A 27,080-nucleotide genomic window follows, 5' to 3' on the forward strand; every position below is an offset into this window, starting at 1 on the left:
AGGGGCCATGAATCACAGGGGCAGAGGGGCCATGAATCACAGGGGCAGAGGGGCCATGAATCACAGAGGGGCCATGATACACAGGGACAGAGGGGCCATGAATCACAGGGGCAGAGGGGCGATGTATGCAGGGACAGAGGGGCCATGAATCACAGGGGCAGAGGGGCCATGTATGCAGGGACAGAGGGGCCATGAATGCAGGGACAGAGGGGCCATGTATACAGGGGGACAACAGTCTGTCTGAGTCTCTAACTGAAAGTTGCTTTTAAAAGGTTAATGTAACTAAAATGAATCATTACTACACATCATTTGGTGAATATTTCAAAAATACTTTTAATACAGAAAGTCTGTCAAAGAGGTCCGCAGGTTACAGATGTAAGTGTACAATACATTCTTATAGAATAGGTATGCATGTACCAATACATTCTCATATAATAGGTATGTTTGTACCAGAAACATACTAAGTGGGAGGTTCACACAGACACAACAAACCTACCCAGGACAATTCTTGTTTTACAAACAATCTTTGAGGTCAGCAAAACTTTAAGGAAAGGACAGGCTATAGCATAAGTGAATATTCGGCACGGTCTGTGCCAAAGGTCTGCTTCTGTTGAAAACAGGCTGAGGTCAGAGAACTCTAGTTGAATTCATATCCTGATTCCATGTCAGACACCTATGGATACAAATGGCACCAAATCAAAGTGATTAAAATAATAATAATAATAGAATAATTAAAATGTTAAGAATAAAAACACACGTCACATGTACTTTCAACACAAAATACATATTTTAAATAAAATAAGTTAAATTAGTTAATATTCAATATAGTTCACCAGTATGTATTTACACATTGGACACGTCTGAACAAAACACATATTGAGTTTTTGTCTGTGAGGTGAGAAGTAGTAAATATCCAATCTGTGCACTTAGAGACATTTTAAACAGAATGTCTTCCTAGCAGTTCTTCCAAAGCACAGTACATCACAAATAGAGAGAGAGTGAGACAGAGAGAGGGAAATAAATACATTTAAATAGAAAGATATGTAGATAGAGAGATAAAAAGACAGATGGATAGAGGGAGTGATTGAGTTAAATATTATATAGAGTACACATACAAGAAAAGAAGAATGACATGGGACAGTTGATAACGATAAAATAGATAGATAGATAGATGGTAGGGGTATAACAATGGGCACATGCATGATTGATATGGTTCGATACAATGGTCTTTTGTTTCAATATGGTTTCGATACATCAACATGAGTTTGTTTGTATGATTAATACGGCCCTTTACACTTTACTGTCCACATAAAGCATCATGTATTTTGGCCATGACCAGGGAGCACATCAGCAACAGTAGCTGGTAAATATTCAAATTTTACCAGCCACCTATTTATTTTAAATTAATACATTTTTTAAACATAAAAACACAATGACACAAATATCTACAGACATGTACGAGAACAACAACAGACAGTTGACAGAACACAACAAGGGATGGGGGAAGGGTGCAAGGATGACACCTTAAGATTAAGGCTGGGCAAAGATTAAAATTTTGAATCGCGATTAATCGCATGATTTCCCTGATTAATCGCGATTAATCGCATTTTTTTTTTTCCAAATTCCAATAATCAATTCAAAGGTAGTGTATAGCGCACTTTTATTTTAAATGTTCTGCCATATGAACAAAAGTTCCACAACATTTGTTGTGCAAACACTTAACATCAGCATTTTTATATAGTAGCAGTTTAATAAAATAAATACTTTGTGTAATTCTCAACTTAAACAATGTTATCAAAGCAAATACAAAACTGAAGCTTATTGCCACTGCCAGGGCATTGATGTTTAGAGTGTGGTGAAGCACCAGAAAGTTGTGTTGACAATATTACAACTCAATTCCATGTACTTGATGGCTGGTTTCCCTGTAATGTAACTAACCAGCCTGGTTATGACATTGTTTCTGCCATAGCCCTCTGACGTATGTAGCTCGCTAGTTAATGGCAACTCCCCATGCTAGCTAGCGACAGCTAGCATGTTCAAATTGGTTAGCTTAACTTATCGGGAGCCGGGAGGACAGGGGATATCATTGCACAACAAGCTCAAAATCATATTTTCGAAAGTTGATTTTTCTTCTCATCCTGGTGTGATCTTAATGGTAGATCCAGTAGGGTGACAGGCTAGGATAGCCAGCTGCTTAGCTGCTGCTAGCATCATTCACAGACAACGAACTTATAGATTCTAGCTAAACAGCTGACTGGTTAACGCCCACTGACGTTAACTTTGCTGGAGGTGATGCACAGGCAATGAATCACCACATTATTTCGAGAAGTTTAGCTTTCGTGTATCTGTGTTAACTTGCGTGTGGTCAACCTTTCAAGTATAACTGTATATATGTCTGTGCCCGTATCCAGGTATGTTTATCCGGCCATTCTTTTCTTTTCCGGTTGCGCAGCAGTGAAAATAAAAGCCTATTGGCAACAGACTTTTACAATAATAAAATAAATAATAAAACCTGCGTTAACGCGCGTTAAAATAATTGTCGGCGTTAATTAATTGATGAATTAACGCAAGATTAACGCGTTAACTTGCCCAGCCCTACTTAAGATACGTAGACATAACATTGAGCAGAAATAAGTTAGTGACTATGAGACATGAAACAGGAGAGCCTATGAATACCCCAGTAGAGAAGCTGCGCGCTCCATGCTCAGCAAGTCCTTATATCCCCTAAGCCATGAAATACCAAGATGGCGCCGCGGATGGCTGACACGGTGTTGCGCTCTCTTGTGCTTTTTATGTTTTTGTTTATTTGTACGGTCTTCGGCACTTCTTCGACGATTACTTTTTCTAGAGAACAACTCATGAATGATAGACATTTCATTCCTCAAACCCTTTCACCGGACTTTATAGACCCAGAAACTTTTTTGAAGATCTTAGTTGGAGGAGCAGCGGCTCTCTGTGGAGCTTGGAAGAGAAGCAGACGTGGGAAGCACGCTGGAGCGCTGGTTAGACTGCGAGAGCGGGGGTTCCGTACTCCGCTCCCATCGTTACATCTGGCAAATGTTCGCTCTCTGCCCAACAAAATGGATGAACTGCTGCTCCTAAACAAGACAAACAGGGACTTATCAGGATCTACTTCCCTGTGTTTCACTGAAACCTGGCTCGGTGAGTCCATCCCTGATAACATCCTTCATCTGCCGGGCTTCCAACTCCACCGCGCGGACCGCGTTACGGAATTAACGGGGAAAACGAGGGGAGGAGAAATCTGTTTTTATATTAATGAACGTTGGTGCACAGATAACACAGTGCTATGTAAAATATGCACTCCTCACCTGGAATCTCTTTTCATTAACTGCAAGCCTTTTTATTCACCGCGGGAGTTTTCCTCCTTCATTCTGGTCGGTGTATACATACCACCCCAAGCCTGCGTTAGCGACGCACTACAGCACCTGGCTGACCAGATAACCAGCACGGAGCGAAAATACCCGGACTCTATTCTGATCATCCTTGGAGACTTCAGCAAAGCTAAACTCAGCCGCGAACTGCCAAAATACAGGCAGCACACCAACTGTCCCACCAGGGACAAAAACACACTGGACCATTGCTACACAACCAAAACGCATACCGCTCTGTTTCACGTGCAGCTTTGGGACTCTCCGATCACTGGACCAACGAGTCAAAGCTGGAACTACAGGCCTGCTTTGACTGCACTGATTGGGGTGTTTTTGAGGCCGCATCCACTGGACGAACTCAAAGACACTGTGACGTCATACATCAGTTTTTGCGAAGGCATGTGTGTACCCACCAAAACGTACCGCATCTTTATTAACAATAAACCATGGTTCACAGCAAAGCTCAAGCAGCTTCGTCAAGCCAAAGAGGAAGCCTTCAGGAGTGGGGACAAGATCCTGTACAAACAGGCCAGAAACACACTGACTAAGGAGATCAGAGTGGCAAAGAGAAGCTACTCTGATAGGCTGAAAAACAGGTTTTCAGCTAACGACCCTGGTTCAGTGTGGAGAGACCTGCAGGACATTACCAACTATAGGAAAACCTCCCCCTGCTCCACAGAGAATCCTCAGCTGGCTGACGATCTGAATGTGTTTTACTGCAGATTTGATCACCCCACATTCACACCCCTCACCCGCTCCAACCCAGACTTCACACAATCATCGGCACCCCCTATTATCACCTCCCCCCTCCCCCCTGACTCCCGCCTGCTCTGTCGGTCTGTGAAGACGATGTGTGCCAGCTCTTTCAGAAACAGAAGACACGGAAGGCAGCAGGCCCAGACGGTGTGACTCCCTCCTGTCTGAAAGCCTGCACTGATCAGCTGGCCCCCATCTTCACACGGATCTTCAATAGATCTCTAGAGCTGTGTGAAGTACCCTCCTGCTTCAAACGCTCCACCATCATCCCACTCCCAAAGAAACAATGCATCACTGGTCTGAATGACTGCAGGCCCGTCGCCCTGATGTCTGTGGTCATGAAGTCCTTTGAAAGACTGGTGTTAACCCATCTGAAGGGCATCACAGGCCCCCTGCTGGACCCTCTGCAGTTTGCCTACTGCGCAAACAGATCAGTGGATGATGCAGTCAACATGGGGCTGCACTACATCCTTCAACACCTTAACTCCCCAGGGACCTACGCAAGAATGCTGTTTGTGGACTTCAGCTCAGCGTTCAACACCATCATCCCAGAAGTCCTCCTCACCAAACTCACCCAGCTCACTGTGCCCGCCTCCACCTGTCAGTGGATCACAAACTTCCTGATAGACAGGAAGCAGCAAGTGAAGCTGGGTGAAACAACATCCAGCACCCGGTCAGTCAGGACTGGTGCACCTCAGGGATGCGTGCTCTCCCCACTGCTCTTCTCCCTCTACACCAACGACTGCACCTCAGGTGACCCGTCTGTTAAACTCCTCAAATTTGCAGACGACACATCAGTCATCGGCCTCATCCGTGATGATGATGAGTCTGCATATAGACAGGAAGTTGAACAGCTGGCCCTGTGGTGCGGTCGCAACAATCTGGAGCTTAACACGCTCAAAACTGTAGAGATGACAGTGGACTTCAGGAGGAGCCCCCCAGCACTGCCCCCCCCTCACCATACTCAACAGTCCTGTGTTGGCTGTTGAATCCTTCAAGTTCCTGGGATCCACAATCTCCAGAGACCTGAAGTGGGAAATCAACATCAACAACATCATTAAGAAGGCCCAGCAGAGGATGTACTTCCTGCGCCAGCTTAGCAACCTGCCCCAGGAGCTGATGATCCTATTCTACACAGCAGTCATTGAGTCTGTTCTTTGCACATCCATCACTGTCTGGTTTGGATCTGCAACCAAACTGGACAAAAACAGACTTCAACGGGCTGTCAGGTCTGCAGAAAGGATCATTGGTGCCAACTAGAGCAGGCGGATAGGCTATTATTTCATCTGCAACCGCATCACAAAAGGCATGATCTGTCCGCCATCCATCCGCACCAATTTTTTTGATCAATTTTCAAAACCGCATCCGTCCGCCATCCGCCTGTTGTTTTTAGGTATAGGCGCTGCTGACGCAAGGCTGACACGAGGCTAGAAAGTTCTTGCCTGTTCTTGAAAGGAGACTGATCCAATGCCGCAAATATATTTAAAGGATAAAGTCCCTATTATGATAGCCTATTAGCTATGTTGTAGCCTATCCCCAGAATATTATCAGTGAAGTGACGTCTGTCTCCGATCGATGCACAGGTAGAAAAATAAATAGCCAAGCACATCGGCAAACCTGACCTTACCATAGGCTAGTAGGCCTACAATTGTTTATCATTGTAATAAAACGCAATTTGGTACACCATTTTAATATGGTTATATAGCTTACTTTTTTTGCAAAATGAAAGAAAGCCTATTAAGGAAACGCCGACACGAGCCTATTAATTCCGAAAGTTCACCGCATTGTAGGCTTTATACTGTAACAACCCCAAAACTTGCCTGCTTGCCTTGCAAATCAAAGTTTTCCGACTATTTTTCTTACCTTCTTTCTTAGCTGGTGATGTTACTGAGCTAGAAGTTTACCTTGTTCTGAACATCTCGCGCTGCCAATGCCCAATGTCACTTCTGAGTAAAAATCACTCCATCATCTCTTTGAAATTCCTTATTCCACGAGTGGTAGGCTACAATGACTGGCTGTTTTAAAATATAACTAATAGCCTAACAAAAAAAAAAAATAACCCAGGCAGTTTCATCTACAACACGTTAAGGCTTCTTCCAATACTAACAGCTGACTCATAGCTTGCAGGTTTGCGGCGCTGCAAGGAGAAAACTTTTTTGCTTCCTTTGCTTGCTTTGTATGCATACACGGAACAAGGCCAATTTACTGCCTGATGAAAATTGGATTATTTCAAAATGTGCTTGGATGTAGGTAACGACAATTAACAATGTGTAGATATTTTAAATTTCGTTGGGTAAACCGCCAACCGCCCGAATTGAATTAAAATATTTTTTTTTGTCACGTCGTCCGCCCGATCTGTGGTTTAACCGCGGAGTCCGCGGGTGCGACCGCCAACCGCGCAACTCTAGTGCCAACCTGCCCACCATCCAAGACCTGTTCACATCCAGAGTCAAGAAGCGGGCAGGAAAAATAACTGCAGACCCCTCTCACCCTGGACACAACATGTTCCAACTCCTCCCCTCTGGTAGGCGCTACAGATCTCTCTTCACCAAAACCTCCAGAAACAAAAACAGTTTCTTCCCTCTTGCTGTCTCTCTCCTGAACAGCTAACCCTCTGTAAAAAAATAACTCATTGTACAATTACCCCCGCAACCATATATATTTATTCCACCCTTCCTGTATAACCGTCATACTCATACCATATAGTATTTATTTATTCCTGCTCTTCCTGGACTCTCCACTTTGCACTATTGTTTGTATATACTTTTTAAGACTTATTGAATTGTTGACCATTGCACTGTTGTATTGTATTGTTTTGCACTGCTGTATTGTTTTGCACTGTTGTATTGTTTTGTGTTGTGATGTATATTTGTGTAATATGTGTAAGCACACTGAAAGCCACTGCACCAAGACAAATTCCTTGTTTGTGCAAACTAACTTGGCAAATAAAAGCTGATTCTGATTCTGAAAATGATTCCTTAGCGAAGCAATCTGGTTTGTGCTCCTTCCAATTTAGTCTTTTTGTGGCCAAACAGCCCAATGTCCAGCGCTGGACAGCAGCCCTCCCCACAACATTATCTGGCTTAAGGCCCAGTAAGCATATGTTGGGACCAACTGGAATGTTTACATCTAAAGACTCTGACAAAAATGATATTACATCCAACCAGAGTGTTTTAACAGCTGGGCATTCCCATAGCAGGTGTAATAATGTGCCTCGCTTGCCACATTCATAGAGCTTGATGTTTCTTGTCCATCTTGGATTGTGTGACAGGGGTGATGTATGCCCTATTTAGAATTTTTAATTGTATAATTCTTAATCTCACACATTTCGAGGAACACAAAGCCGAATTCCAAACAGATTTCCATTGCGAAGCAGACAAAGAAATATTCAAATCATGCTCCCAGACCAGCTGGACAGGAGAGTAGGCATTAGGGGCAGTCTTAGATAACAAAGCATAAATATTAGAGACCACACCTGATGATAAACCGGCTTGTTTTTTTTGTTGGACGACTCGTTTGAGCACGTCTCGGGCGGGGAGGACACAGACAGGGTCCTACTCAGGGTGCGGTCCGGTTCCGGGTTATGCGGCATAACTCCAGCTGGACCGTGCTAAGGAGAGGGGCTACCTCTCCTTCCCACCAGTGGAGGATACCGTGGCAGGTTATCTCTCGCCTGCTTTCCCTACGATGCGCCTCGGCCAGAAACCCGTGCTACCCACGAAGTTTGCTAGACATATGGCGGTTCTGGCCGAGAAGGCTTATCTAGCTGCGGGGCAGTCGGCGTGTTCCACGAACACGTCGGCGCTGCTTCAGCGCTACCAAGCCAAGCTCCTCACGGAGCTCGCTGCACGTTTGGGGGACGACGAGACCGTGGAGGAGCTACGCAGGGCAACTGACTTGTCCCTCCAACTCACCAGGTGCTCGTCACAAGGGCTGGGGGGAGTCATGGGGGCCTCTGTGGCAACGCAGAGGTACCTGTGGCTTTACCTGGCCAAGCTTTCTGACAGGGAGAAAGCGCAGCTCCTTGACGCCCCAGTCAGCATCAAGGGCGTGTTCGGTGAAGCGGTGGGGGCGATGAACGAGAAGTTCGAAGCTGAACAGAAAAGCCGCGAGGCTTTCCAGGCGTGGATGCCGAGGTCCAGCAGCTCCGAGCCCCAGTCCTCTTCAGGGCAAGCCACACCGGCCCAGGGCGTGAAGCGCAGTGGATTCCGCTCCCCAGCACCACCAGCCAAGGTGCCTGCGCGCCGCGGCTGGAACAAGAATCCGTTCCGGCCGCCAGCCCAGCCCGTTGCCAAGCAGCAGCCATCTGCACAGCAAAGCACCGGTTCGAGCACGCACAAACACACACGCCAAGGCACAAGAGGGGCGAGGCAAGCAGCCGGCGCCCTGATGCTCATCGTCCCCTGAAAAGAAAGAGAGGGGAGGTGGTGTGCCCGCAACCACCTGGGAAGGTTGCCAGATGCGCTCATGTAAGGTTCATGTCCAGCACAGCGAAAACGTTCCCACAAGCATTACATCCCCATGTCTCCGACACTGCGCCAAGACAAGCTTGTCTATCCCCTCCCGCGATGCAACCGTTGCATTCGCAAAACCAATTTTTTATTCAAACCATGAGGGGGAAACCTCAGATCTAACCCTCCTCCCTAGGAACAGGGGCAGATCTAGGTTTAGACAGATTGGTCATGAGCGGGCTAGGTCCCGACAAATTCGACTTATCTCCCAGCCTGGCACACTGCGTTGTAAGCTGGCGCGCATGCTCAGTCTCGCCCTGGGTGCTGAGGACGGTCTCGGTGGGCTACACACTGCAGTTCGCCAGACCTCCTCCCAAGTTCAGGGGCGTCATACAATCAATGGTGCCACGAGATCGCGTACATTTCCTACAACAGGAGATACACGCGTTACTCGTAAAGAGGGATATAAGCGTAGTGACGCCAGAAGAAATAAATTCAGGCCACTACAGCCGGCTGCGATTTTACAGGGCACAGGTAGACCTGTTCGCGAACAGGCAGAACACTTGCTGCCCTCTGTGGTTTTCGCTAGGCGGCGACAACCCTCCACTAGGCATAGACGCGCTGAGCCAGCGCTGAGCCAGCAATGGCATGCATGCGTCTTTACGCGTTTCCTCCGACCCCTGTTCTGCATCATGTAGTCCGCAGGGTGGAGGATGAGGGCATAGAACTGATACTGGTAGCGCCCCATAGGCCCAATCAGCCGTGGTTAGCGGATTTAATCAGAATGTCAGTGCAGCCTCCGTGGGAGCTCCCTCTGCGCAGAGATCTCCTCTCGCAAGCTCACGGAACGGTCTGGCACCCCAGGCCAGAGCTGTGGCAGCTCAGGGCCTGGCACCTGAAAGGAACAGGAACAGGCTCTTAGCGTCAGGCCTGTCAGATTCAGCGGTGAATACTATACAGAGCGCTCGGGCAACGTCTACCCGATCTCTGTATACGCTCAAGTGGCGCATGTTCGAGCGATTGTGCACTGTGCGTCAGCACGACCCTATTGACTGCGCTCTGGGCATCATCCTAGGATTCTTACAGCAATTATTTGATGAAGGGAAGGCGGCTTCTACTATCAAAGTATAATTAGCAGCCATCTCCGCCTGCCATACGGGCATTAATGGCAAATCTCCCGGTAACCACCCATTGGCTTCGCGATTTATGGCCGGAGTAAGGCGTCTTAGGGTGCCTGTCAGGCATCTTTTACCCTCTTGGGATTTGCTGGTTGTGCTACGGAAGCTCACGGGTCCCCCGTTCGAGCCCTTGGAAACGGTAGACATGAAGTTGGTGTCTTTAAAGACCGCGCTGCTCCTGGTGTTGGTGACATGCAAGCGCTGTCTGTCAGCCCGTCGTGCATTCAGTTTTCGATTGCCGGGGACAAGGTGGTATTGCGGCCCTTACGCAGCATATACACCTAAGGTAGTGACAACTCCGTTCCGTAACCAGGTCATTGAGTTGGCCGTATTCTCGCCCCCTCCTTTCGCATCAGGAGGAGGAGCGTTTGCATAAGCTCTGTCCGGTGCACGCTCTGCGCACTTATGTGGAGCGCACCAGTACGTTCAGGCAATCTGATCAGCTATTTGTGTGCTTTGGTGCAAACGCCAAAGGCAAACCTCTGGCAAAAGTCGAGCCTCTCCCGTTGGCTGGTGGAGGCTATCACTTTGTCTTATACAAGTTTGTCGTTGGTGCCCCCAGAGAAGCTCTGTGTGCATTCTACTCGTGGGGTTTCATCATCCTGGGCCCTGTTCAAGGGAATCTCAGTTGAAGATATCTGCAAGCTACCACATCATCCAAAGAGAACTGAGCTCCCTGGACCGTCCTGAGCCCGCCCCCTCAGGTACCCTTAAATAGGGGGTGACTACGTCGCTCTTCCTCTGAAGACTCTGAGCAATGAGCCTACCAGAAAATACACGCACTGAGCACGCAACGCATGTTACATCTGGTCCCTCTCAGGGAACCGAGGTTACATACGTAACCGAGATGTTCCCTATCACAGTAACATACAAACATAAAGTACCTGACACATAAACTTGGGTAAAAAGAATTAATTATAATAATGTTTTTGAGGTTTAAATTGCTGGGGCAAATTGACCCCAAGGATAAAAGGTGATAGGAAATGTGAAGGTAATAGGTGGGTTAAGAGATGTTTAGACAATGTCACCCATGAATGTTATTATTCACACTGGCTATTTTGAGAATACATGTTATACTTGTAGGTAGTAAAAAGGTGCAATAAATTGGGATGCCCAAATGTATGCATCATATAATTAATGAATACATTATTTCATTGCACAGCAATCCAGTACAGATGATGTAGGCCTAGTACAGCTCCATAAAACCTGAACCAATTACCTACATATTATAAATGAAATTCAGAAAAAAACAAATGCATTGCATGTACTTATCATTAGGTAATTTTCTTCAATAAGGCAATATTTTGAAATGCATTCAGGAAACTTAGAAATCCAGTGCAGATGCAGTGCAGGTTGAGGCAGCAGCAGCTGGACCACCAGGGCTTCAGGTGAGGTCTTAGTTATGTTTGGGATATCCAAAAAGGACAACAAAAAGAAGTGATGTAAAAAAATAATGAGAATGTTTAGTTTTTTCGCACTTATTCTTATTATGTTTAAACCAGTTACACAAGTTAGTACACAAATGTTAATGTATTTTAATAAAGTTTGCCTGTTCAATATAACATCAACTACGTTTTTTTTTATACGGGGGGGGGGGGGGGGGGGGGGGGGGGTGGTATGTCTACCGAGCAGTGTCCCTACCAATGCTGAGACCAAACCTACGCCCTTGATTTCTTTAGTACATTTCATTAGCAGTAGATTTTTTCTGAGTAATAAAGAGTGTTTTATATGTAAAGGTCCAGTTTCATATTTCTTCAGTAGACCATTTAGTAGTACTGCCAATCGTGGAATGTTTCCCCGAAATGCAAGAGGGGCTCTAACAACACCTGTTAACATTGTCCCCACCAACGCAGTACCTTCACATCACCGCTGGACTGGGCATAGGGCATGGCGGGCAAATGCCCGGTGGCCTGAAGCGTTTCATTATTTTTTTTATTCACGTCAAACTCGCATTTGACGTAGCAGGCCACGTTATCTTCAATGCAGGCCAAATTAACGTCAATTCAAGCTAAACTGGCGGGCCTTGATCTTCAAGCAGTCTAGCTAGAGTTTTCAGCGCTAACTTCATTAATTAGAAAAGAACGTGTCTCGACAACATTTTATACACCTATAATACCGTACGTATCTTCGTCATGGTGGGTATTATTTTTGCAAAAAAATAGTAGCAATTTAGAACAACAGCACATGATTAACCTACATACACTGACGAAACAATACAGAAAAACGTTTCAATGAAACGAATAAGTTATTTTCTTTGGTATTTTGACATTCAGAATTTCTGATTTGCAATGGGGATTTCTGGGAAATATGTAGGTCAGCGCCGCAGTACTGTAAATGGACAAGATCATTTAAATATTCGTCTCACGAGAAAGGTAACAGAGTGACATTAAGGCTGCTAACTGTCAATAGCAAAGGAGCAAGACTGCTATACCCTATTGTGAAGGCTACACGAGTCTGTTGAAAATGTCTTATAAACACAAAAGTGGCAGTAAGAAAAGGCAAGAGAGTCAAGAGCTGCAGGAGAAGGTGGCAAAGCTACCTAAATGAGATTATTTTGTTTTTTCAACAAACGTTCGCCAGTCCATGGAGTCTGCTAGTGCTACGGACGACCCTCCTGCTAGCACGCAAGGCTCGTCGAATGCCATTCAAATAGGTGAGTACTAGTAGCTACAAGGGTATTTGATGGGCTGCCATGCCCGGCCATGCCCCCTTTAACAAGTCGCGGTGGAGCACCCGTTTCATTATGTGTTTTTCAGATGTGGGTAAAGCAGGTGTGTCGCTTGTCATCCGTGTTTTAAGAACGCTTTAGCACACTTTGACCCTGTGTTTACGTTACCGCGAGTCAGAGCGCGTCGCTATCCATGTTTCTAATACATTTGTCACTGTCCTGTCTACTCTCAAAGAGCAAGAGGACTTTGAGTGTGAGAGGTGTCGGGCCATGGCCAGGAGGATGGAAAACAGAACGTGTGTGTCTGTGTTTAATAATTTAGTTAGTTTCGTGTCTGCGTTGCTTGTATACACAATTTAAATATCCTATTGAAACTTCTTCTTGTAAATATTGTTAATACATTGTTTACTCTTCCTCTTAATCAATTAGTTAATTACGTTATGTGGGACGTCTGTCATTTTTAAGATCAGGGTTATCGTAAACAGTGCTATCTAGGCTACTTTGTGACCATTTCTAACGAGTTAAACAAGATTTCGTTCTTTGTGTACACACTTGTCACAATCATATTGATTACAAACATCTTTGTTTAGCGTAATAGGGAACGCCAAAGTAACTATAGGGCCCGTCAAAATAGCGTGCACCGGGGCCGTCGTAACCACATTACGCCACTGTACAGATGTCATCATTGACAGGGTAGCCGAGAAGAGCGATCTGATGAAAAGGTTGCTTTTGTGATGAGGTAAAATAATACGCTGACTTGAAACACTCAAAGTGGATCAGATAAAGTTAATTCATATTTTTTAATATAATTCCTTTACTTAAATTTAAGTAACAAGGTTGAAAGAAATGACATTTCTAAAAAGTAATCTGACCTACGGCCAATAGATCATACTTTTGATAAGCCTATGATAACAGTATTTTGGGAGAACTTTTCATAATGCTTCTCATAGTGTTAAAATGTTTGTGTCTCCTAGTGCACATTGATCGTTTAAGGCAGTGATTCCCAACAAGGGGTAAGTGGTACATACCACCTGAGGTGCGCAAGCAAACTGCAGGGGGTATGAGGATAAATTAACGAAGATGTGCAGCATAGTCACTGCATGAGTGAAGGGGTACTCATGGTGTGACAAAAAGGCTTAAGGGGTACGCATGTCAAAAGCAGTTGGGGAAAAAACCCACGCTGTCACACAGCGCGCTTACATTTTCCCCCGTCAATACCTGGTGGTGGCCTGCTCTTGGTTAAAAATGCCCGGCCTGAAAAATGTCCCCAGTCCAGCCCTGCTTCACATCTTCAAAACTAATGCATAAATATCTATGTGCATACTGTGTGTATCAGAAATGAGAAGAACAGATTCAGTATAATATTAATATCCTTAGTCGTCATGGCTGGGGTGATTTAGGTAGTGGCCATAACCATGTCAATCTAACACATGGCACCTATGCGGATGTGCCATGTGTTTCACTTGAGTAACCACAATTAAATCACATTTTGCAAGGTCAAATAAATGCAAAGACTAACTGTTCTAGTTATGTCAAAAGCAAAAGTATCAATGGTGCATCATATTACACGTTTAAGGATGGTGGGGGATATGGTTACAGAGACACAAAAATAACACATTTTCAAAGAAAAACACACAATCCGTTGTTAAGGTCTGGCAGTGTGGGAGTGTTCATGACTCTAACTGTATGTTACGGCATGCGTGTTCATTTTTACCCAAAGAGAAAGGGAGAAATAGACATAAATCATTACCAAATGCAGATGTTCTTTGTTAGCCAGAAGCCTAAGAAAGGAACTAACCTTGCTGTCGATTTTCCGAAATTGCCACATCCATTGTATATTGTACAAGAAAGGTCGGAGGTCAAAGCGGTTATCATCAGGGCTGTAGCTCTCTGCATGGTACGATGGTGTAATGGTAGTCATCTTGTGTCTGTTCACGGAGTACATTCTGAAGAAATGCTTCACTTTGCTAGCCACCTAGGAAGACCAAAGTGTGAGCGTTAATAATTACTGCAGTATGATACTGTGAGTGATTGGACAACTCAAAGGACAACTCATGTGTCATCTTCGTCTCATTACAGTATGTGTCTTTTGTTCAATTTCTGCTTGCAACCTTACCTTAGATGTACACAAATGATAGTTTTGTAGACTTACAGAGGTTAGGTTAGACCGCAGGTTCGCCACCCCTGGTGCAGTGTTTTTTTTTTATTTAAGGACATCACAATGCCTCGTAGAATCATGACTGTAAATGTGAAACGTTATTGTCAATGATACAAATATTCTCGTATTTATTATCCTGGGAACTTCGTAATTGGAATCAAGAAGAAATGTCTTGAACAGGACTTAGAGCATAGGGTAGCAGTGTAGTAGTAGTCTGTACGGGAGCTCCATACAGAGGGGGTAACCATCCCATGCACCTCCTCATTCAGAGGGGGTAACCTCTCCATGCACCTCCTCATTCAGCAGGGGTAACCATCCCATGCACCTCTTCATTCAGAGGGGGTAACCTCTCCATGCACCTCCTCATTCAGAAGGGGTAACCATCCCATGCACCTCTTCATTCAGAGGGGGTAACCTCCCCATGCTAGCCTGGATACCAGTCTGAACTCCGCCCACAACATTTTTGGTCTGGGAGATTCAGTCTGGCTTTGAGCTAGTTGGGAGAGATTCAAGTTTTCGGAAAAGCAATCTGACTAATCAAATTGTAAGGGCGGGCTTTATACGTTGATGGACAGATGACCAACCAACGCTTGAGTTGATTAGATAGATAGATTATAAATCGAACAAAGATGGCGCCTTCTCGGGAGCTTAGTGGGACATATTTTATATGATTTAAGCTATCTACACGACTTTTTTATGTCTACATTGACTCGGTTAGTTGTGTATGTGCAACACGAATGTCGCCGAGGATTGTAGGTCTTCCCTGAAGCGCTCTAGACCATTATTGATAGGTTATTGCTAACGCTTAGACAAAAAATCCATTGAAACACATAATAGCTAGCTAGCCTTGCTGCTAAAAGTACGTGAGCAGGCATATCTCACAGATATTGACAGCGCATTCATTTTGAAAGAGGAACAGAGAAACGCGATCAAGGCATTTGTCGATCGAAAATATGTTTTTGCCGTCCTTCTTACGGGATCCGGTAAAAGTTTTGTGGTATCAGATGGTCATACTATGTTGCTCTGATTAGTTGTAGGTATCCAATTGAGTGAAGAGGCATTTTTTTCCCTGGTTCGTTGAAACACGCCCCATAATCACAGCCCAATGGCTCAGCATCAGACTCATATTCTGACTAGAATTATGAGTATGACATTGTCAGGCTATCCTCATGCACCTCTTCATTCAGAGGGGGTAACCTCCCCATGCACCTCTTCATTCAGAGGAGGTAACCTCTCCATGCACCTCCTCATTCAGAGGGGGTAATCTCCCCATGGGGGCTCAATACAGAGGGGATAACCTCCCCATGCACCTCTTCATTCAGAGAGGGTAACCTCCCCATGTCCCACATGCCACTGCATCAAAGTAATAATTGTAAAAACAATAAAAGATGTGGTCTGACCTGAGAGGGGGAACAGGTCTCTCTCCACATGTCAGTCAGCTTGCAGAACATGCTGTAAGGTCCACTCCTGGAGATCTTCCTGAGCCGTCCAATGAGGGACAGCTCTGTGTAGGTCATGCCCATATCAGCCTTGTATAGGGACACAGAATGAGGTTGAGTGATTCTGTGTGCAGGGAAACCATGAGTTCTAATCGGTTATACTTACAAAGGATCAAACTAGCCAAAACAAGACTGATACTTGAGGTTGGCATTTGGGAATCACAGTAAATGGGTTATACGTAATGTTTACTCAAAAGCTAAGCACTGGAAAGGCCCATCCTATTATAAATCTGTACGTTTCCTTTCAGTGCTCATTTCAGAAGCATGACATTCAAAACTCAATCTGTTTCCCAGTTTGCTGCAGTTGAAGGAAATGGTGTTCTTTATATAAAAAAAATACCATCTCCTATAAGAGGAAATCCTGTTTTGGTATAAATGAGTAAATATGTTCTTATGTAACTACCAACAGTATACAGTTAGACTGTGATCTGGCAGTAGTTAGGCAGATTCTAAACGGTTTGTAATCTATATATATAAGTAACAGGAAAAAATGCTGTAGCCTCATAGGACAAATCTGAGAGTGGTGCTATTTGAAAAGCGCAGAACAGTGGCATTTGCTTAAGGGAGAAAAAAGTGTAGGATAATGAGAAAAATAACACACTCCCGGTTTGCCAGCTACGCTGACGATTCAATAGGCATTCAATAATGGACGAATGATTTTGAAAACCCGTCTTAATAACTTTGCCTGAGGCTTTGTCTGAAGATCTGTGCCAAATTAGTGAAGTTTCAACAATCCAATATGGTGGGCAAATAGATTTGGTAGACATGATATGTTATCATGTCCTGTCCTTTGGATATCCTAAGATACCACCAGACATAACAACCACTTTTTTAAGGCTTATACCTGAAAAGGTAATAGAAAAACATAGTTCTTGCTTGTTGCAGTACCCCACAGTGGTCAGAGCAATGGGGCAGAGTTAAGGACAACCTTAGTCCTTACCTTGGTCCATATACCAAGTTTGGTATCAATACATTGCTGACATATGATCTCACTTCCTGTTTAGTGGCTTTACTGACCATTTTGATTGGTTTAAACCATCACAAATCCATGTGACTTTTGTGAGGTTTTGTCTGTCACAAAATTTGTGGAAAACGTTTTAAACCTCTCAATAAAATCCCATATGGAACTTGCAACAATTAGGTTGGCATGACGAGTTGCCTTGGGACCTCCCAAAGTATAAAGAGACATAATAATGATTTATTTAATTAAAATGTATTTTAAAGTTTCACTTCTTTCCTCAATGACATAGCCTAGCTGTGAATGGCTTTTTTGCTTACAAATATTCTTAATTGTTCACTCTTTCTTCATATTGATAGTTTTCAGTGACGTCACTACAATTGTTAGCTGCCGGGCAAAAAGAACCGCGAAACACAGAGAAACAGTGGAAAACTTCGAGCAGTGTCTACTCAACTACGATTGCCATCAACCACAGACCATAGGGGGAAAAAAATATGGAACTTGTGATACATTTACTGCAGCTGTCCTGACATTTGTATTTCTTTAACCTTGACAAAGTCCCTGTCTGAGCTCCAGTGTGGGGATATTTACATCTATCTAATAGAAAATCCGTCCCCATACACATCTCAAAAACTGAAAGCCTACAAAAGCACAGATAGTTATTTAATTTTCAGAAGTGGTTGGGTTCACAACGATGTCGTCTGGAAGATGAAAACTAAAAACATCTTCATAATCAGAGCAAAGATGAGTGCCATTTAATAGCTAGCTACCAGCTAGCGAGCTACCTGCTGTAAGCTAGCAGCCGTTAGCCTACCCAACGATGTTCTTTATTATTTGACACAATTCCCTGGTTTAAACAAGTACGAATACCTGGTCTGGCAAATGACAACTTAAATGATCTTCCCATATATTTTCTACTGGCATTGGAGTATTACTAGTTGAATGACAAAATACACTAGCCTAGCCTACTTGCTTGCTTAGGTACTAAGGTAGAGCAGCAGCTGGGTAATGCTTTGTTTCTTGTCTTTATTACTTCATCTATTCCCATTTTAGGTAGTTATTCTGATACATTAGGCGACCAGAACAGGGTGAACAGGAATAACACTGCTTTATATTACCTCATCAGTTTGCGATATCTGGCCATCTATCAGAGGTTCCAGCTCAGCTGTCGGAGGGGCAGCCAGAACTCTTTACACATAGAGTAGCGAGAAACACACACATGAAGAAGAAGAAAACAGACGAGATAGAGTGGAGAGAAACACACACATGAGGGAGAAGAAAACAGACGAGATAGAGTGGAGAGAAACACACACATGAGGGAGAAGAAAACAGACGAGATAGAGTGGAGAGAAACACACACATGAGGGAGAAGAAAACAGACATCACTGGGATACATGTTTTTGCTAACTGTAGCTTAAGGAGTAAATCTGAAGGAACTTTATTAACCTTATCTACCCCTTGCCTAGGGAGGAAACTATATTATTATGGCAGAAGTGTGTACTCCCTTTAAATGTCCAATAATTCAACAACAAATATGCCATTGTATGTCTTCAAATCCTTATTGAGCAGAGTGTGTTTGCAAACTACAGGTATGAGACTCAGCTCAGTTAAAAGTCAAGCACATATTATTCCCTAACTCTAAATAGAACCCATAACGAATCACTTTACTGGATAATCCGACAAGCCCCAGATGTTCAAACATTATCAATATGTCCAAACACCTCGCAACAGTTTATGTGATGCAAGTCTGGGAATGTTAATGTCAATGTATGTAAAGGTTAAGTGCCATACCTCCTCAGTGCTGTAAGTTGGAAGTGTTCAGTGCAGTACTGTAAGAAGCTCTTCAAATCCATTTTACTTACACCTCCAATGGGATTAATGTCAGCGCTGGAGCAATCATACTTGGTGAAGTAGCCTGACAAACTGTAAAAATAGGTAAGAAGCCCTTTGATTTTAGTTTTTGCCCAAAACATTCCCTCATTCCTTATAAAATGCCCATCATAAGGTCAGATAAATGTTTTCAAATATATTAACATAACCTTTGATTGTTTATTGTTTATAAGGCATGTCCTAGGTATATGAAGCAGAGTCTTTACTAAAGCAGTTTTTGCAGCAAAGAATAAAAAATGTCTAAAAAATAAAAATATGTCAGAATCAGCGAAGAGCCTGAACCTAGCCTGGACTCCTGAGGATTAATAGCCATTTTAGATTGATAGTAAAGTTATTCATTAAGTTTCAACTTGGCCAGTAAAAGCATTTGCACATTATTACCTGAAATGTGTCAAAACAATTAATTGTTAATAAATAAATAAATAATACTAATTAAAATGTATATACGAACATATACAGCCGCGGAAAAAATTAAGAGACCACTTCAAAATTATCAGTTTCTCTGGTTTTACTATTTATTGGTATGTGTTAAAGTAAAATGTACATTTTTGTTTTATTCTATAACCTACTGGCAACATTCCTACCAAATTTCAAATAAAAATATTGTCATTTAGATCATTTATTTGCAGAAAAATGACAATTGGTCAAAATAGCAAAAAAGATGCAGTGTCTTCAGATCTCGAATAATGCAAAGAAAACAAGCTCATATTCATTTTTAAACTACACAATACTAATGCTTTAACTTAGGAAGAGTTCAGAAATCAATATTTGGTGGAATAACCTTGATTTAAAATCACAACTTTCATGTGTCTTGGCATGCTCTCCACCAGTCTTTCACATTGCCGTTGGGTGACTTTATGCTACTCCTGGCGCAAGAATTCAAGCAGCTCGGCTTCTTTTCATGGCTTTTGACCATCCATCTTCCTCTTGATCACATTTCAGAGTTTTTTTTATGGGATTCAGGTCTCGAAATTGGGCTGGCCATGACAGGGTCCTGATCTGGTGATACTCCATCCACACCTTTACTGGCCTGGCTGTGTGGCATGGAGCATTGCCCTGCTGTAAAAAACACTTCTCAGAGTTGGGGAACATTGTCAGAGCAAAAGGAAGCAAGTTTTTCTTCCGGGAGAACGTTGTACTTTGCCTGGCTGAGGTTTGTAAAAGACCATAAGGATTGAACCAAAGCGGACTGGAGGGTCTCCTAGTTCGTCTTCTCTGATGAGTCCAATTTCACAGTAGGTGCAAGACTCTGTGGCTTGTAGGCCTCTTCAGGTCTCCGTCTAACCATCAGACGACCATGTGTTGGGCAAAGCTGAAAATTGGACTCATCAGAGAAGACGAACTAGGAGACCCTCCAGTCCGCTTTGGTTCAATCCTTATGGTCTTTTACAAACCTCAGCCAGGCAAAGTACAACGTTGTCCCGGAAGAAAAACTTGCTTCCTTTTGCTCTGACAATGTTCCCCAACTCTGAGAAGTGTTTTTTCCAGCAGGGCAATGCTCCATGCCACACAGCCAGGCCAGTAAAGGTGTGGATTGAGTATCACCAGATCAGGACCCTGTCATGGCCAGCCCAATTTCGAGACCTGAATCCCATAAAAAAACTCTGAAATGTGATCAAGAGGAAGATGGATGGTCACAAGCCATGAAAAGAAGCCGAGCTGCTTGAATTCTTGCGCCAGGAGTAGCATAAAGTCACCCAACGGCAATGTGAAAGACTGGTGGAGAGCATGCCAAGACACATGAAAGTTGTGATTTTAAATCAAGGTTATTCCACCAAATATTGATTTCTGAACTCTTCCTAAGTTAAAGCATTAGTATTGTGTAGCTTAAAAATGAATCTGAGCTTGTTTTCTTTGCATTATTCGAGATCTGAAGACACTGCATCTTTTTTGCTATTTTGACCAATTGTCATTTTTCTGCAAATAAATGATCTAAATGACAATATTTTTATTTGAAATTTGGTAGGAATGTTGCCAGTAGGTTATAGAATAAAACAAAAATGTACATTTTACTTTAACACATACCAATAAATAGTAAAACCAGAGAAACTGATAATTTTGAAGTGGTCTCTTAATTTTTTCCGCGGCTGTATATATGCAGATGACTAGATACAATTGAAGTACAAATGAAGTCATTGTGCGGAATGATGATAAGTCTGTGCCTTACAGTCCTGCTTGTTTACGCATCACCATGTGTTGTGAAAAGAACAGACTATGTTCAATCGTTTTAATATGGCTCCAAATGGGAAAAAGCCTACACCACATTACCACAGATACCTGTCACCTAGCAGGAGAGACTGGATAAAACCACAGTAGTCTACACCACATTATAACAAAGACCTGTCACCTAGCAGGAGAGACTGGATAAAACCACAGTAGTCTACACCACATTACCACAGATACCTGTCACCTAGCAGGAGAGACTGGATAAAACCACAGTAGTCTACACCACATTACCACAGATACCTGTCACCTAGCAGGAGAGACTGGATAAAACCACAGTAGTCTACACCACATTATAACAAAGACCTGTCACCTAGCAGGAGAGACTGGATAAAACCACAGTAGTCTACACCACATTATAACAAAGACCTGTCACCTAGCAGGAGAGACTGGATAAAACCACAGTAGTCTACACCACATTATAACAAAGACCTGTCACCTAGCAGGAGAGACTGGATAAAACCACAGTAGCCTTTGTGAAAAATTAAAATGGAATCAAGAAAAATAAACTGTTTCATGTATAAAACAAGAAGACAACTCCTCCACAAAACCTCTGTACTGTGATTTCCTAAGAGAACCAAATTTGAAAGACCATCCACCACCAAACTGACCTTTCATCCACATTGGCAGAGCCTAGAACCAGTAGACCACCAGCTTTGCCTTGGGCCCACAGACCAAGCTGGGCAAAAAGGTAGGCAAGGACCATCCTGGTTCGAGCCTGTGAGGGACACAACAATGCATGGTTTTAATATATTGGTTGCATGGTTCAAAAGTATTAATAAATAAAGTTCTACTGAAAATGAACTAATGAAAATCAGACATTGCTTTTGAATTGTGGTTAAACGAATCATTTTTTTTTTAAAAAAACGAATAAAACTGGCCTGGACAAAAAAGAAGGTACCCCTAGAAAAGATTGAAGATAATTTGACAGTAGGGACATGTTAAACTAAGTTACTCTAATTAGCATCACAGGTGTCTTCAAACTTCAATCAGGCAGTCAGCCTATTTAAAGGGTGAAAAGTAGGCACTGTGCTGTTAGGCGATTTTAGCTTTCAGAAATTGTGTGTGGTTTCACTACTGAATATTAGTAACTTCAGAATAACCTTTTCTTCTCCAAAACCAGTGTCCCTACACAATGAATATTGATGAGTTAGGTGTAAACACACCTGGGACTGCTTATGGCTCACCTGTCAAAGACAATGGCCTTACGTAATGGCCCTGGAATGTTTTTATGGCTCTCCACCCCCACAGGTTTTCTTGCCACGTTGTGACCCAATAGTGATCGCCGAATTACCATTCCCTTATCCTATGACTAGCCTTTGGATAAGGTGCTTAAAGTAGTTGAATAATGCATACAATTTAATTGAATTAAATAGTTACACAACAGATATCAGAGGTGTCTCTGATATTAATTATTTATAGGGTAAACATAATCAAATAACTGAAATGTAACAATTTAATTCATAATGCATTTGAGACCTTACAAGGGGTACAGGTGAAGCAGTGATGCCTTTAAAGTCCCACCTGGACATTCTGCAATGCCAAGTTCTCTCGTGTACTTCCACCACTGGCACGGAACTGTGGCATTCTACCCGTCATGAGGGAGAAGATCCCAAGCAACCCTTTCACTGCCATGTCAATGTTGAGATTTACATGGTTGCTGAAATAGCAATACACACACATAAATCATATATGAGTATAGGTCAACAAGAAGTAGAAGTATGAGGTATGTCTCAGGTCATTAACACATAAATCATATATGAGTATAGGTCAACAAGAGGTAGAAGTATGAGGTAGTCTCTGCTCATTAAGTCAAAAACTAAGGCAGCTTCCGGTCTCTAATCAAAAGTCTATGGTGAAAGGTCTATGGTGAACACTTTCTCTACCTCAACAACAAGATGAGGCAGTTAGCTAATGCAATTGAATTTCACTGTTGAAAATATGTTGTTATGTTTTATCAAAGCAAAATGGCTTTGCATAAAATAAATGCTGGTCTCTTAACACAAGCATGTTTTAGATAAGGGTTGCTCTATCCTTAGAGTACACAAATGTTGAGCGATTATTTGGAGCATTACGGTAAGTTTTAAAAAGATACAGGTTAGCTCTCTAACATGCAAATGAAGGAAGCATTGAAGAACACAACGCTAGTCAAAGAGGACTAAGAGCACTACGGTAGCCAAACACCTCACCTGCCGATCTGCATTGCCAGCTCTTTAGCTCGACTGCAGGTATCTCCAGAAGAGTTCTCACTAGCCATATAACATGTCGTGAAGAGATGCTTGCACAGCTCTCGAGGGTCCTCAGGTTTGTAAGTGAGATCACCCACCACTCGCTGGACATCCTGCAGCACTTGAATATCTAAAAAGGAAAATTTTAAGACACAAAATCCGATTGCGTCTTACCAGCAACAGTTCAAACAGAGCAAAGACTACAATGCACTGCAGAGCGAAGGGACAGTGAAGGGGGGAAACATGTTACACTGCGGCTCTTCTTGACCCCCATCAGATGCTATTATCATTGGTCCAAGTGCATTATGTTAACCGTCCATCTAAAATGCATGCTTTTCAATCGAATGTTACATCTTACAAACAAGGCTGACTCCAGTCAGTTTATTGTGGCACAACAACACACAGCAACACACGTGCATATATTAATTAGGTGACCACACAGGACACACACACACGCACACGCAGGCCGGGGTCGCCGCAAATTTGCCTTCTGTATTTTCCCATCCCGGACTGCCCTTTCTCTTTTTAGGCACCCGGGGACCAAGTCAAGCGAACCCTCCGTCTTGGTCAGGGACAGGGGATTTTCTTTATTCCTGATTAACCCATCTCAAAATTTGTTGAAATCTAGCAAGCTAACTTAGGTAACATCAAACTACACCAACAACTAAAAGCACTGATCAAATCTTGCTTGTGCCTTACTAACTCTGCCTTGGTCAAATGCAATGTTTTTTTTATATGGTATAGTCGAATAATAGTTAGTTCTTACAGGTATGGTCAGTTCTGAATTTCTTCATCTCAATCTCGAAAATGAGATGATGTATACAAATATTTCGAAGATGAGGCCTAACATCCAAGTACCTATACAGCCCAAACTATTACCGCAACACAGACAGGCAACTGTATTTGTTAGAACTGTGCAGTGCTCTCCAAGGTGTGAACCCTGCCGCTGGTGGCAGGCTATAGGCCATCTATCTATCCAGACTGTGAAGTGCTCTCCAAGGTGGGGACTCTGCTGCTGCTGGCAGGCTATAGGCTATAGGCCATCTATCTATCCAGACTGTGAAGTGCTCTCCAAGGTGTGGACCCTGCGGCTGCTGGCAGGTATAGGCTATCTATCCATGCAGCTGCGGGATACGTTTGCTTGTCAGGAGGGGAGGGGTCTGAGCACTGGATAACTGCGAGACTGCATGCTGATTCATTCGTTGCTGAAAAATATGCAAAAATGTGAAGGAAAGAAAGATCTCTTCATTGTCCAGACTGTTTGTCCTAGACATACGTAACTCCTATTAACCACGGAATGCATTTTTTGCCCACCTAGTAGTTAATAACACGCACCGTAACCTCCTTGGCAGCAGGAGTTCTTGATCTGTACTCGCAACCTTAATATTTTTGCGTTATTAAATGTGTAAAAAAGGCTCTGGGTTTATGTTCACATTGTTTATCCTTTTCGCGATTGGGGACTCTTAGTTTGACATGGGCAGCACCGGCGTCATGCTCCCACATTGTTTTATTTTACCGTGTCGCGTTGAGACAGCAACTGCGTGTCTCTTATGCATGAGAACGACAAAACAGATGTGTGCGTGCATGAAAGTTGTAAGCAGTGACGTGCGGTGAGGTTCCTAGCTGATGAGGCACAGAAACCGGAAGTGATTACGTCATTCCGATCTCTAGTTGTTTAAAAAAAAAAAAAATTATACATTATACATGTAAAAATGGTGGTGGTGGTTTAAATGGTTTAAAATGTGTCATCTGACCAGGACTGAAAAACCTTTATGTTTCATTGTCTAATACTATTACTTTTAAACGATCAGGTTTTTTTTTATTATAAGAAGTTATGCGGCTCAATACTCAACTGACTTGTTAACCTAACTTTTACAAGGCTATAAGCTTACAGCTAAACGTACAACCGGTGTGCTAATTTAACTTTTACACCCTGTCAAATAAGATATTTATAGTATCAAGCGAGCGTATGTAGCCCTCCCACCAATGATGTGGCTCATTTCATTTTGTCTAGGGACAATATAACTACGGTTTTGGGATGCTAATTTAAATGACTCGGACAGAGTTTTGAATTCGCAGTTTAGACAAAAACAATTGCATATTTATTTACACAACATATTCACAAGCAAACAGTTAAACACCGCAGACATAGCACACAATACCAAAATGTTCTACTGACCAGTATAATTTAAAGTTGGTGCACTTTCGAGCTCGTAACCGTCAATTAGAGGTGAAACAAACGTAATCCACTCAGGACTATCCGTATAGTTCAGTGGAAATCCGTTGTCTCCCGCGATTTCCCTCCTCTTCTTGAGCAAATGCAGTCAGTAGTTTAGCACCTAGTCTGCTCACAACTTCCAAGGCATTTTTCCTGCGCCAGCAGCCTTTAGCGAGGTCCGTGTTTCGCATGAATATGTAGTCCCGTTGGGAAACGTGAAACACTCCAATACCTTCTGTCCCGTCGTTTGAAGCAAACCTTTTAGCTCCGGCATTGGTCTCCCATTATCAATCATTTCTTGTTTGGACTGAAAGTCCAGTTTTGAGAACTGCTTCAGGTTAGCAATGCAGTCAGCCACATAGCCAATCTTTTCGGGAGTACTACTCCGTTTGAAAAGAACGATTTACCTTCTGCCCCGTCGTTTGAACCAAACCTTTTAGCTCCGGCATTGGTCTCCCATTATCAATCATTTCTTGTTTGGACTGAAAGTCCAGTTTTGAGAACTGCTTCAGGTTAGCAATTCAATCTTCCATTTTCGCTGTCAAGCTCAAGTAGAAGTGAAGAAGAAATCCAACGTCAGATTATATACCCAACAAGTGCCCTCTCACTCGCCTCCCTTCTTGAAGCAGTGGTAGTGCGTGCCTCATTAACAATATTTTTCAATGCGTTTTCAGCTCAACTCAAAAGGTTCTACGCTTGCGCACGCATGCGTGAAACCCAGTTTGGAGTGATTGTGCAATCCTAGGGGAGGCACTGCCTACCCTGCCCATAGACTCCAATGCATCTGCCTCCCTTGACGGCACGTCCATGTTCATTGGCTGATCACTGTCACTGGGAACCGGAAATGCTCAAATTCAGCGATTTTGATAATAAAAATGCTCGAAATGATTGGAATCATGCAGAAATGACACTCCTAACACAGCTAACTAGAGAAATATGAATATTTATTTTATAATACATACATATGATTATCATATATTTTTTTTTAAATATTTTTTTAATATTTTTTTTTTTTACTTTTCAAAATGACAGGTGAGGCTCTGACTCCCCTGCCTCCTATGACTGCACGTCCCTGGTTGTAAGTGTTCTAATGTCATGTTAATTTCTTATAATAAGCAATGTTATATGTTTAGAGAAGTCATCGTTTATCGTTAGTGTTGAAAGAGTAAAGGAATGCTAGCATTTATGTGTGAATGATGTTTATGTTAGCTTGCTAAATTAGCCTGTTAAGTTAAAATGTCAGCGTTGACATGTGCGCGAGGGCTACGTAGTGTACTTATGTTTTTTTTTTTTTTTACTCTGTTTCAGAACCACACGCTCATTACACCTTGTATGCTATTCATATATTTCCACACTGGTTGTTTGTACACACGGAAGATCTCTGATGATCTCCTGATATTCCTGCGCCATCAATACAGCTTGGTTGTATCAGATCTTGTCTCCTGAGTAATCCATATCCAACCT

At 43.0% G+C, this 27,080-nt stretch overlaps 1 protein-coding gene across 2 annotated transcripts in view; it reads right to left on the reverse strand.

Moving 5' to 3' along the window:
- Positions 1-313: 313 nt before the first annotated feature.
- nadsyn1 (NAD synthetase 1) overlaps positions 314-27,080 on the reverse strand; it is a 60,964-nt gene continuing 34,197 nt past the window's right edge. Inside the window, exons 14-21 of one of the 2 annotated variants that reach the window (XM_080850003.1) lie at positions 23,360-23,528; positions 22,695-22,830; positions 21,782-21,888; positions 18,849-18,980; positions 18,176-18,245; positions 16,001-16,129; positions 14,241-14,417; positions 314-673 (exon numbers count right to left, since the gene is read on the reverse strand). In XM_080850003.1, the coding sequence (XP_080706129.1) occupies positions 638-673; positions 14,241-14,417; positions 16,001-16,129; positions 18,176-18,245; positions 18,849-18,980; positions 21,782-21,888; positions 22,695-22,830; positions 23,360-23,528 (956 nt within the window). In that variant the 3' untranslated portion in view covers positions 314-637. Of the gene's footprint in view, positions 674-14,240; positions 14,418-14,594; positions 14,683-16,000; positions 16,130-18,175; positions 18,246-18,848; positions 18,981-21,781; positions 21,889-22,694; positions 22,831-23,359; positions 23,529-27,080 lie in introns of those variants that run through there. The other variant, XR_013968868.1, reaches the window with a different exon arrangement.

The sequence above is a fragment of the Sprattus sprattus genome (genome assembly GCF_963457725.1).
Source record: "Sprattus sprattus genome assembly, chromosome: 13".
Lineage (NCBI taxonomy): Eukaryota > Metazoa > Chordata > Actinopteri > Clupeiformes > Clupeidae > Sprattus > Sprattus sprattus.